General features: G+C 38.2%; 1 protein-coding gene across 2 annotated transcripts in view; it reads left to right on the top strand.

Moving 5' to 3' along the window:
• Positions 1-2,685, top strand: part of LOC105470295 (solute carrier family 15 member 2) — a 51,988-nt gene extending 49,303 nt beyond the window's left edge. For both annotated transcript variants that reach the window (XM_011722135.3, XM_011722136.3), the window contains 3 exons: positions 549-695; positions 1,622-1,726; positions 2,068-2,685. In XM_011722135.3, the coding sequence (XP_011720437.2) occupies positions 549-695; positions 1,622-1,726; positions 2,068-2,244 (429 nt within the window). In that variant the 3' untranslated portion in view covers positions 2,245-2,685. The remainder of the gene's footprint in view (positions 1-548; positions 696-1,621; positions 1,727-2,067) is intronic.
• Positions 2,686-13,903: the final 11,218 nt, after the last annotated feature.

The raw sequence follows: 13,903 nt of genomic DNA, 5'->3' as shown, positions 1-13,903 counted from the left end.
TCAAAATAGTAGGTGGCATTTGATACGGATTTTTAAAAATTGACCAGTAAAACTTCAATGTGTTATCAAGAGAGTAATTCATCCTAATAAAAGTAATTTCAGTAAATTAAAAATCAAAATAGCAAATGTTAAAAGCACTTTAATTGTACTTACATAGAAAGTGGAATAAGAAATTAAGCTTTTCTCAAGAAAATGCTTTCTGAAAACTTACTTTGTTTGTATAATTCAGATGCCATTTTAGGTTTAAAGTTTTGTCCAGGATCAAAATGCCTGATAGGGCAAAATGATGGAAATCCAAACTGCAATATCAAAATATTCTCTCATTTAAAGTCTCTGTCAATAATGATATCTGATTGAATCTAGGCAAGTGAGTATAATATTACCAAAAGAAGTTTTGAAAAGCTGGAATTGTGTAAAAATGCTCAATTTCCTGAAAGTGGCAGAATAATGAAAATACACAAAGGATGGATATAAGATTGTAGAATGCTGTGGTTAGGAATATTTACTTGAGACTACTGACAAGTCCATTTTCTCTTTCTCTCACTAAGAACACCAATCAGGGTCTTCAGGCCTGGAAGACTGAAGACATTCCAGCCAACAAAATGTCCATTGCATGGCAGCTACCACAATATGCCCTGGTTACAGCTGGGGAGGTCATGTTCTCTGTCACAGGTCTTGAGTTTTCTTATTCTCAGGTAAGTTTTTGCAAATAGAAGGTAGAAATTGAGACATTGATTGAAGGATGGTGAATTTTAATTCTAGCACTGACTTAAATAGGTATGTTATCTCTTTTGGCCTTGGGTACCTTATTTATGACCCTGAACATATATGACCTGAACATCTTGACTCTCCAGATCATGACAGTGCAGCATGGGAGTCTATGATATTGGGGTTCTAGGAAAGAGATTAAAGATTAAAATGAAGAGCTGCAGAGTCAGACTCCCCATGTTCGAATTTTGACTGCATGACCTATTGTGTAACCTTGAGCAAGTAAATTACTATCTCTTCTCTGTAATGCTTTTTTTTTTTTTTCTGAGATGGAGTCTCGCTCTGTCACCCAGGCTGGAGTGCAGTGGTGCGATCTCAGCTCACTGCACTCCAGCCTAAGCGACAGAGAGAGACTCCATCTGCCTCCATGGTTCAGGCGATTCTCTTGCCTCGGCCTCCTGAGTAGCTGGAATTATAGGCGCGCACCACCATGCCTGGATAATTTTTGTATTTTTAGTAGAGTCAGGGTTTCCCCATGTTGGCCAGGCTGGTCTCTAACTCCTGACCTTGGATGATCTGCCCACCTTGGCTTCCCAAAGTGCTAGGATTACAGGCATGAGCTACTGTGCCCAGTCTGTAATGCTATTTTTTAAATGTGCAAGAATACTAATAGAACTTATCTCTTAGGGTTGTAATGAAGATTAAATGACATAATGAATTTAAAAATATTCAATTAGGAGTTTCATCTTATTCTTATTGTTTGCATTATTATCACCCTCTGAATCAATGTGATAGCTGAACTTAATGAGGGAAGTTCTAACTTGAAAATTTTTGTGGGAGAAGTTTCCTGGATGCATGGGGCATGAGGGCAGTGAAGGGAATTTGTTTACTTTCAAATTTGTATCATCTCCAGGCTCCCTCTAGCATGAAATCTGTACTCCAGGCAGCTTGGCTATTGACAATTGCAGTTGGGAATATCATCGTGCTTGTTGTGGCACAGTTCAGTGGCCTGGTACAGGTATGGATCTGAGGGAAGCAGGATTCATTTCTACTCAAGGTTTTCCTCCAGCTTCCTCTTCTCCCTTTCCACCTATCTCTGTTTCCTGTATTCCCCACTCAGTGCTGTGACATGAAATGGGTTAGATACACAGACTTTACCAGGAAAACAGACATATGTAAGTGGCAATAATGACTACAATATACCTATGTGAGGAGAGGTCAGTGAACCCAGTCTTTGTCCAGCAAAAGTGTGGTTGAACTGGTGATCCCAGGTCAGTCTGCTCCCCAGTCCTCATCCTGTAAAGATCTCTTTAGTTTCAGGTTTCTCCATATTCTTCTCATATTTATTTCCCCCTGCAGTGGGCCGAATTTATTTTGTTTTCCTGCCTCCTGCTGGTGATCTGCCTGATCTTCTCCATCATGGGCTACTACTATGTTCCTGTAAAGACAGAGGATATGCAGGGTCCAGGAGATAAGCAGATTTCTCACATCCAAGGGAACATGATCAACCTAGAGACCAAGAAGACAAAACTCTGATGACTCCCTGGATTCTGTCCTGACCCCAATTCCTGGTCCTGTCTTCAAGCATTTTTTTTTTTCTTCTACTGGATTAGACAAGAGAGATAGCAGCATATCAGAGCTGATCTCCTCCACCTTTCTGCAATGACAGAAGTTCCAGGACTGGTTTTCCAGTACATCTTTAAACAAGGCCCCTGAGATTCTATGTCTGCCTGTCTATCAATGAACTCATTAAAACTTATGCAGTGTTGCTGGAGCTGGCCTGGTGTCTCCAAATGGCCATGAAAATACACATGTATAATGGAGATCATTCTCTGTGGGTATGCAAAGTTATGGGAATTCCTTTATAGGTAACTGGCATTTAGGACTGATGGCCCTAATTTTTGAGGTACTGATTTAGAGGTAAAATTGCAGAATAACAAAGGAATGGTATTTCTAGTTTTTTTTTTTTTTTTTTTTGTAAGCAATGTAATTATGCTATTCACAGGGGCCTCAAGAATTGGTATGTATGATGTGATCTGGTCCAGCCAGGGCCTGGTTTGTCAGCTATCTAGGTTTGATAAGACTTTAGTAAATCTGTCAATACAAATCATAGGAAGCAGAATGTCATTTTATTAAAACACAGGAGAAGTTATATCTGTCTGATTATGATAGTATTTTATTTGCTTATCCAAACACTCCTTTCTCAGTATGGATAGATCATGGAAACCAGATTAGAGATAGTAAACATTAGTAAACATGGTTCTGGAGAACAGGAACAGGTGTAGGTTATAGAAATCCTGAAGAGCCAGTCATTCTTTTACAGAGTACATTCTTCTTAGCCTCTATGGCACTGAACTGTGCCCTTTAGTGAACAGTTGTATAAACAATAATTATAATTTGCAACTTTGTCTTATCAACCTTGCTGACCCAGTTTTTTCTTATTATTACACCTTGTCTTGCTTATTGCTGCAAATATTCAATAACAACAATGTTTCTATAAGTCCAACTTCCTTTATTAATGTTTCCATTTAGCCTCAAAAATAGCAAAGTAGTAGTTCCTTTCTGATGTTGCTTTCTTGATTTACTTTCCCCGTGTTTTAAATACCATTTCTTCCTTGAAGCCTAGAAATTTTCTTTTTATTCAAAAAGAGTTACATTAATGCCTAGGTTTGAGCTCCTAAAATGGAAATAGTCAATAGAGGAGCATGGTCCTATATGAGGTTCCTATCAAAATTTGTGGGAGTAGGGGTGGTAGAGCATGAGGGTTTTGTTTGTGTATGTGTGTGGTCATGAAAAATATTGAGAAACATTACCTCACACACAATGGATGAATCAGAGGACAGACACGGAAATGTTATGACTGTGCAGTGTGTTACTAGGAAAAAAGTTCAGAATCACTGTTCTAGAAAGCCTCATTTCCATTGGTTTTAAAACATTATTCTCATGTAGAACAGTGTTGGGTCTCATACTGTTAATGTTAACAGGTAGCAATGTTAATGTTAACAGGTACCTGTTAATATTAACAGATAATGTTACTGTTAACAGGTAAGAGAAATTACTCTAAGTGCCCAAGCTTTATATACTTCAGTTTTAATGACAAGCATTTCAGAAGTACAAGAGTGGCAGCAAGACCAACCAGTTTTTCCAGATATATTGATGTGAACCTGACCCTACTCCTTTAGAAGACAGCCTGTTCATTTTTAAATAGCTTTAACCCAAACTGTTCTATGACCATTGTTTCAAGAGACATTAACACAGTTCTGTAAATAGAAGTGTCTATGGACAAATAAGTTTGGGAAATGTGGCATACTGTATCCTTTTCTTAACATTTGCATATTAAAGACTCTGAGATATCCTGCAGTAAAGACATAAGATACCTTGTTTAAATTAACATGTTACAGTATTCTGCAGAACACTGGTTTGGATAAAACTGTTGAGCAGTTCTTCCTTGTAAGTGCTGAGCTTCCTCTCTGAAACCTCCTACCATTGTTTTTTCCTCCCCTGTAGCTAATAAGAAAAAGTATAACACCCGGCCGGGCACGGTGGCTCACGCCTGTAATCCCAGCACTTTGAGAGGCTGAGACAGGTAGATCACCTGAGATCAGGAGTTCGAGACCAGCCTGGCCAACATAGTGAAACCCCGTCTCTACTAAAAATACAAAAATTAGCCTGATGTGATGGCAGGTGCCTGTAATCCCAGCTACTTGGGAGGCTGAGGCAGAAGAATCACTTGAACCCGGGAGGCGGAGGTTGCAGTGAGCTGAGATCGCGTCATTACACTCTAGCCTGGGGGACAAGAGCGAGACTTCATCTCAAAAAAAAAAAGAATAAGTATTACCACCTTTTTCATGTGGCAGATGTTTAGCTATTTGGGGGGAACTTTCATGGCTCTTCCCTAATCATCAAGTATTCAAGTTAAAGATTCTCGGTTCCTGTAATGGTTCCTCACCAGGCGTAATTTGTCCTTTTACCATCCTACTTTCTCTCTTCTGAAAAACATTCTTTATCTGAAATACAGCAATTAATATTAAGATATCTTAATATGAAATACCTGGAGTCAAATATAACATTCCAAAGTAGTCTGACTGGAAGAACTAGCACCTGCCTTTCTTCAAACAATGCACTTCTGTTAATGCAGTGTAAGGTAACATGAGTTGTTTTTGGAAACTACGTCATAATGTAAGCTTATATTCTAGCACTTATCACTTAATGACAGGGATACATTTGAGGAATGCATTGTTAGGCAATTTTGTCATTATGCAAACATCATAGAGTGTACTTACACAAACCTATGGTATAGCCTACTACACATCTAAACTATGTGGTGTAGACTGTTTCTTCTAGGCTAAAAACCTGCACAGCGTGTTACTGTGCTGAATGCTGTAGGCAATTGTAACACAATGGTATTTGTATATTTAAACATATCTAAACATAGAAAAGGTACAAAAACTTTACACATTATATAGATGTATCAAATTATATGTATTCTGAAAATGTCTATATTATGTATCAATTTTTAAAAAAGTGAATGACATAATAATTCTTTTGAAAAAAATGTGGACACACAAATTGGAAAAGAGGTATAAATGCAGCATTATAATCTAATTGGGACCACCATCGCATATTTGGTCTGTCATTGACTGAAACTGCAATATGCAGTTTTTCTTAACATTTGCATATTAAAGACTCTATGACTATATATGGACATATATGACTCACCATTGTAAGACATTTCGATGTTATTCTAAGTGACATGTGAAACCATTGGAAGCTTAGAACATGAGAGTGACATAATGTGATCATTTAAGATCACTTTGGCTGCTGAGGGGGAAATTATCTATAGGCAGGAAGGAAAAGAAGTAGGGAGTTCAGTTAGGAGGCTTTTGCAATAGTTCAGGCAATAGGTGGTCGTGACTGGTACAAGGTGATAGTAGTGCAAGTGGAGAGAAACAGTTTGACTTGGAATTAAACTTTAAGCTAGAACTGACAATATTAGAGTGTAGCTTGGATACACAATTTAAAAGAAAGAAAAGAGCCAGGTGTGGTGCCTCACACCTGCAATCTCAGTTCTTTGCAAGGATGAGGCAGGAAGATTCTTTGAAGTCGGGAGTTCAAGACCATTCTAGGCAATATAATGAGACTCCCTCTCTACAAGAAATAAAAATTAAAAAATTAGCCAGGTGTGGTGGTGTGCACCTGTAACCCCAGCTTCTCAGGAGGCTGAGGCAGAACAATCCCTTGAGCCCAGGTGCTTGAAGCTGCAATGAGCTATGATGACACCACTGTACTCCAGCCTGGACAATAGGACCCTGTCTCAAAAAGAAAGAAGGAGGGAGAGAGAGAGAGAGAGAGAGAGGAAGGAAGGAAGGAAGGAAGGAAGGAAGGAAGGAAGGAAGGAAGGAAGGAAGGAAGGAAGGAAGGAAGGAAGGCAGGCAGGAAGGCAGGAAGGCAGGGAGGGAGGGAGAAGGGAGGGAGGGAGGGAAAGAAAGAAAGAAAAGAAAGAAAAAAGAAAGAAAGAAAGAAAGAAAGAAAGAAAGAAAGAAAAGAAAGAAAGAAAGAAAGAAAAAGAAAAAGAAAGAAGGAAGGAAGGAAAGAAGGAAAGGAAAGGAAAGAAGGAAGGAAGGAAGGAAAGAAAGAAAGAAAAAGAGAAAGAGAAAGGAAAGGAAAGAAAAGGAAAAGGAAAACTCACTCCTAGATTTGGTCCTAAGTAGTAAGGATGAATCATGATGCAATTTTCTAAAAATAGCAAAGACTAGGATAAGAAAAGTTTTCTGGTATGAGTTTTGTTTTGGATATGTTGAGCTTCTACCCATGCTAATGGGTATCCATTAGAGACATTAAGTTATCAGTTTCATATATGAGTCTGAAGATCAGGTAAGAGGTTGGAGCTAGAAACATAAACTTGAGAATCATCAGCATATATATGGTATTTAAAGCCATGAAACTGGAAGAGATTTCCCAAGAAGTGAATGTGTATAGAGAAACGATGAGCAAGAAGGACAGTTTGACAAGAATAAGGGGCAAAGAGGTAAAATATACAGTCAAAGGAAGCTAGGGATCAGATCATGTAGGTCCGGGTATGCTGGTGTGCACCTGTAGTCCCAGCTACTCTGAAGGCTGAGGTAAGGAGGATTGCTGGAGCCGAGGAGTTTGAGGCTACAGTGAGTGATGATCACACCACTGCACTCCAGCCTGGCCCATAGAGTGAGACCCCATCTCTAAAAAAGAGAGAGAGAGAGAGAGAGAAATGGTCAAGGAATGAGTGAGCTTGGGGGCCCTCCAACATTGGAGGCTTGGAGAAGAGGAGGATGCAGCAAACGCAATGAGATGGGCGACTTATGAAATATGAGGAAACTCAGTAGAATGCAATTTAATACTATGTGTTATAATTAGATAAAAAACAATTTTTATCTTTGACCTAAAGAAAGTACTTTTTCCTGTTAGTAGACCTGGGCTCTGGTAATTTCTATGTTTGTTTGCCTGAATCCTTTTTCCTCCAGAATTTAATTCAATTTGATGGTCCTTCCGTCTTTTTTCTTTTTTTTCTTTTTGAAACAGGGTCTCACTCTGTCACCCAAGCTGAGTGAAGTGATGTGATCATGGCTCGCTGCAGCCTCAACCTCCAGCGCTCAAGCAATCCTCCCTCCTCAGCCTCCCTAGTAGCTGGAACTACAGGATGTGCCACCATGACCAACTAGTTTTTTTTTTTTTTGTCAAGACTGGGCCTCACTATGTTGCCCAGGCTGGTCTTGAACTCACAAGTGATCCCCCTACCTCGGCCTCACAAAATGCTGAGATTACAGGTGTGAGCCACTGTGCCCAGCCACATTGATCATTTTCTTCTCCTTTGACCAATAAGTTACAACTACACTAGCAATCTTTGCTTCTGAAACATGCCAAGATTATTCCTGACAAGATCTTTCCACTGCCTAGAATATTGTTTCCCCTGATCTTGGGTTGACTCTTATTGTCACTCAGTCCTTAGGTCACCTCTTCATCACCTATCTCTCCATTTGAAATAGCTATCTAGCATACCCTGGACAAATACACATTTCTGAGGAACAAAAGGCAATGGAGTCAGTTCAACTAGCAAATATTTTTTGAGCACTTGCTATGTTCTAGATAAACAAAAAAGACAAGGATGAATGAAACACAATTCTTGCCATCCATGAGCTCAAAAGGTTTTCAATTTCCAAAAATTTTTTATCAAAAGCTTTGTGTTTTTCTAACTGTAGTATCTGACTCTCAATCTTTTGCTGTCTTATCTTCTACAATCACTTTTGGTGTTTCCCACATCCACTGACAAAAACCATTAACATCCAGGACTCACAATTCTTTGACCTCTTTTGAAATTCCATGACCTCCATTTCACCTAAGATAACAATCATCCTCAGACTAAGCTATATGTCAAACTTAAATATGCCTTGAAAAATGCTACCTGCAAATCTCCATTTTAAAAATATTCTCTGATATTTATCTTCTGCACGTTTACTTTTCTCCTTCCTCTTAATCGAACTCACTGTTTGTTTTTATTGTAATCTCCAATTGACATGTCTCACTTCTCTCAGATTACATTCCAGTATGGTTTCATTTGTCTTGAAACTAACCTGGACACCATTATTTTAGCTCTTTGTTTGCTACCACCTCAAAATGTTCCCCTTTCTTGACTTTCATCATTTCTGCTAATCTGTACCACTACACAAATCTATATATTATTTCTATTCCTGTTTCTGGGCTGTCTGGATATTATTTCTGTTCCTGTTTCTGGACTGTCTGGAACTGCAGGAGAATATCACAAGGGTATGATTATGTGGTTCAAAACTCAATACCGTCTACCGATTTTCCAAATTAGGAACATAGGCATTATCCATTGACTCTAGTAACAAGTCTTGAAACCTACCTACTAAATAGGTTTCAAATCTGTCCGCTTCTATCCTTTCCTATTGCCACTATCAAAATCACCATTATATCTCTAGATTATTACAACAACCTTTTAGGCTTAATCTATTTTTTCTTAAAACTGTTATCAGTGTGATATATTTTAAAATGTAAATCATATAGCTCATCTATGTAACAACCCTTCATTGCTCCCTACTTTAAGGATAAACTTCCAACTCTGTAATAAGATCAACAATGCCCTATCTGCCCTGGCCCCTACCTACCTATCTAGCCTTATCTTTGCTATGGCCCTAGTCAAGTTGCATATATGCAACACATATACACACAGATTTGTTGAGATCAGGATTTGTTGCAGTCAGGATTGCATTACATCTATAGAATAGATCTTTTCCAATATTGAGTCTTTCAAACTTGCTTTTCTCTTTCTAATTTCTTAAGATGAGTTGATTTTTCAGCCTTTATTCTTTTTATAATATGTGTATTTAGGCGATTAATTTTTTAAATTTGATTAATTTTTCTGTGATCACAACTTGAGCTGCAACCTATTGGACATTTCTCCTTTTACCTCTATTCTATAGCTCCAACTTTTCATCATATTTGTTTAAAACCTCATTTAAATGTCACCACTTCTATGGGGCCTTTTGTGATCCACCTCTGGGATATACACATGCTCCTACCTCTCAACTTCAGTAGAGCTCTATTTGTTATTTGGTGAAGACATTCATAATTTTCTATCTTGTAGCACAGGCATATTGTACAGTTTCATTTCCTTTGCTCAACTGCAGGATTCTATTAGTTTTGATGTGCTGCATTTTCATTACAATGCAATTTTTAAATACAATCCAGTTTGTTTTTGAGATGGAGTCTCACTACGTTGCCCAGGCTGGCTGCAGTGCAGTAGCTTGATCTTAGCTCACTGCAACCTCCGCCTCCCAGGTTCAAGTGATTCTCCTGTCTCAGCCTCCCAAGTAGTTGGGATTACAGGCACTCACCACTATGCCCGGCTAAGTTTTGTATTTTTAGTAGAGGTGGGGTTTCACCATGTTGGCTAGGCTGGGTCTTGAACTCCTGACCTCAAGTGATCCACCCAACAGTTTTAAAGGATTTCTAAGTTATTTTGGATTTTCTCTTTATCTATGGGTTATTTAGAAGTGCATTGCTTAATTTCTAAGAATATCAAAGATGTTCCAAATTATTCTTTTTAAATTAATATCTGCCTTAATTCTACTGTGATCAGAGAACACATTCTGAGGGAAATACAATCCTATGAAATGTGTTGAGGAAACAAATTTGTTTTATAGTTCTTCTTCTTCTTTTCTCCTTCTCCTTCTCCTTCTCCTTCTCCTTCTTCTTCTTCTTCTTTTTCTGACAAGGTCTTGTTCTGTTGCCCAGGCTGGAGTGCAGTGGTGCAATCATGGCTCACTGCAGCCTCAATTTCCTTGTGCTCAAGCAATCCTCTCACCTCAACCTCTCAAGTAGCTAGGGTCACAGGTGTGTGTCACCATACCTAGCTAATTTTTTAAATTTTTTTGTAGAGACCAGGTCTCACTATCTTGAATAGGTTGTTCTCCAACTCCTGAGCTCAAGAGGTCTTCCCACCTTGGCCTCCCAAAAAGCTGGGATTACAGGCATGAGTCACTGCATCTGGCCTATGATTTAGTATTCTATCCAGATAAATTTATGTAAATATTGCATGTATACTTGAAAAAAAGAATACGTATTTTACCAGGTATGGTGACTCGCACTTGTAATCCCAGCTACTTGAGAGGCTGAGGTGGGAGGATAGCTCGAGCCCAGCAGTTCAGGGCTGCAGTGAGCTATAATTGCACTACTACACTCCAGCCCATGCAATAGAGCAAGTCCCCCTCTAAAAAAAAAAAAAAAAAAAAATTTATTTTGTTGTGCGCCATGTTCTATATGTCAACTAGAGCAAATGTCTCCTAATATAATTGAAGATTTGTCTATTTCTGTCAAATTTGGTTTATATATTTTGAGGCTATATTTTAGGTACATATAGATTTTACATTGTTATATGATATATGGCAAATTAATCCTTTATCATTATATCATACCCCTCTTTATCTCTACAAAGCTTCTTACCTAAAATTTACTTTATCTCATATTAATGTAGCTGAACCCATTTTCCTTTACATTTTTATGAGATATCTTTTTCAATCCTTTTACTTTACATATTTCTGTGATTTTATCTTCAAGGTGTGGTTTCTTGTAGGCACCATGTAGGTTTTCTTTTTTAAAAATTCAGGCTATCGGCCAGGCGCAGTGACTCACGCCTGTAAACCCAGCATTTTGGGAGGCTGAGGTGGGTGGATCACCTGAGATCAGGAGTTTGAGACCAGCCTGACCAACATGGTGAAACCCCATCTCTACTAAAAATACAAAAAATTAGCCTGGCGTGGTGGCAGGTGCCTGTAATCCCAGCTACTCGGGAGGCTGAAGCAAGAGAATCGCCTGAACCTGGGAGGTGGAGGTTGCAGTGAGCCAAGATCACACCACTGCACTCCAGCCTGGGCAACAAGAGCAAAACTTTAAAAAAAAAAAAAAGAAAAAAAAATTCAGGCTATCGTAGTCTTCCACCTGGAATATTTAGTCTGTTTACATTAGGTAGAATTATTGATAATATTTAGGTTTTATCTACCATCTTATTATTTGTTTTCTACTTAACCTCTTTTATATTCCTTTGACTTTTCTTTCTTTCTTTCTGTCCTTTTTTTTTTTTTTTTTTTTGAGACAGTCTTGCTCTGTCACTCAGGCCGGAGAGCAGTGGTGTGATCTCGGCTCACTGCAACCTCCACGTACCGGGTTCATGCAATTCTCCTGCCTCAGCCTCCCAAGTACCTGGGATTACAGAAATGTGCCACCATGCCCAGCTAATTTTTGTATTTTTAGTAGAGACAGGGTTTCACTATGTTGGTCAGGCTGGTCTCAAACTCCTGACCTCAAGTGATCCACCCACCTCGGCCTTCCAAAGTGCTAGGATTATAGGCATGAGCCACCATGCCCGGCCCTGGTTTTCTTTTATACGTTCTTTTTGGATTAATCAAATATTTAGTTTCATTACCCCACTATTAACTTTTTCTATTATATATTCTTTTTTTTAATTAAGTGATTACCCTTGGGTTGTTACATACATCCTGAACTTCTTATAGTAAGTATACATGATTAATTTAACCACTTCCCTAGCAATGCTCAGATTTTAGAACATTATAATTCCTTTAGTCTCTTCTACCTTTTGTTTGTTTTCATGTATTTAAATCCTAAACATATTTTACGCCCCACAAGACAATATATTAGTGTTGCATATCCTCAATATTCATTTAGATTAATCCATATACTTACTCTTTCTATTGTCTTTCACTCCTTACTGAATTTCTAGGCTTTTATCTGAAATTATTTTCCTTCTGCCTGAAGAACTATTTTTTATAGTAATTTTAGTGTAATTCTGCTTAGGAAGTATTCTCTGTTCTTGCTATTCTGACATTTTCATTTCTCCTTCATTTTTGCAGGATATTTTTGCTGGGTGTATTTTCTGGGTCTGTACTTCTAGATTAGCAGTTACTTTTTTCACTACTTATATTCTCACTGTCACCATTTTTTTGAAAGTCAGCACCAAATCAATTAAAAACTGAAGGTAATATTTCTCGCCATCAGGATGTTATAAATTTTTTTCTTTGACCTTGGTTTTTATTAGTGTTACTGTAATGTGCCAAGATAAACACGACTTTCTTTATATTCAACCTGCTTGGGGTTTTCAGGAATTCATGTATCAGTGGCTTTATGTCTTTCATTAGTTTTGGGAAAATTTTAGTCATTTACTTTTCAAAGATTATCTCTTCCCTATTCTCTCTTTCTCTCTCTGCTCTCCTTTTGGAATTCCAATTATATTAAGTTAGATTTGTTCATGTTATTCCTTATGTTTCTTATGTTCTTTTTTACATCTTCCATGTTTTTCCCTCTCTGAGTGTCAGCTCTGTGGTAAGGCAGTCTTGAGGACTTGCTTCTGCTGGAAGGAACGGATCTGACTTGGAGAACCTCAAAAAAGCTCTATCACTGGGTATTCATGAAAAGAATAGCAATTAGAAGCAATCTGCTCAAAGTCAGCTTTGCAACTGCTTAGGGCTGCAATATAGGTTGAAATACCAAGAGACTAGCAAATATTTTATAGGGTTACATGAGAAACATGAGAGCCAGGGGGACTTTGATAAGCTCTATAATATGTCTATAATATTCCTGGGGATTTAGAAGTTTGTGTGCAAGTTCAAGGCTGCATGCATGTTCAGGAAACACCAACAGGAGCCTCAGTTACTTATTCATCTCTTACTGACCTTGGAGCTCAGTGTGAGCAGGAAATCAAACCTAAGGCAAATTTGTAAACTGCCTGAACTTTGAAGGCATGTGGAAACTCACAGTTTCCCTAAGCCAGGTGCAGAAGACTTACTTATTCAAATCGTTTAAGAAAACCTTCTAACCAGTCATTGTCTGACCCCTGAAGTATGTAAACACAGGGCAACCCCTGGGAAGTTAGGCTTAAAAATAGAAACAAGAATTTTTTAAAAAGTAAGCATAGATTTCTGCGGCAGCATACTGCAGGGACTCTATAGAACTAGCCTAGGTAAATTGCTAAACAGACAACAACAAACCCTGGTGTGGGTGGCATAATAAAATTTCAGAGTCATTAAAATATTCTGATATTTAGCAAAAAAAAAATTATCTAAAAGGTATAATTTTTGACAGAAAAGTACAACACATGCAAAGAAACAGGAGACTGTGGCCCATACTATCCGAAGAGCATACTTAGTAGAGACAACCTTTAAATCAGCTTATTATAAGTATGTTTGGAAAATTAAAGAAAACCACTTTTAAATAATTTAAAACAAATATGAAAACAATGGCTCATTAGACAGACAATATCAATAGAAAGATAGAAATTACAGAAAAGAACCAAAGAGAAACTCTGGAATTAAAAAGTATAGTAACAAATAAAAAACTTAATAGAAGTTTCAACAGCAAGTTTAGGCTGAAAAACGGAATCAGTGAACTTGAAGATAGGTCAATAGACATTATCCAGTCTAAAGAAACAAACAAACCAAAGAACTTTAAAAAAGGAACAGAGTGTCACTGGGTGCCCCAGCACTTTGGGAGGCTGAGGCGGGCAGATCACGATCGAGACCATCCTGGCTAACATGGTGAAACCCCGTCTCTACTAAAAATACAAAAAATTAGCTGGGAGTGGTGGTGGGTGCCTGTAGTCCCAGCTACTTGGGAGGCTGAGGCAGGA

The sequence above is a fragment of the Macaca nemestrina genome, chromosome 2 (assembly GCF_043159975.1).
Source record: "Macaca nemestrina isolate mMacNem1 chromosome 2, mMacNem.hap1, whole genome shotgun sequence".
Taxonomy (NCBI): domain Eukaryota; kingdom Metazoa; phylum Chordata; class Mammalia; order Primates; family Cercopithecidae; genus Macaca; species Macaca nemestrina.
The sequence above is the reverse complement of the archived record's forward strand: the minus strand, read 5'-3'. Positions and strand labels throughout refer to the sequence as shown.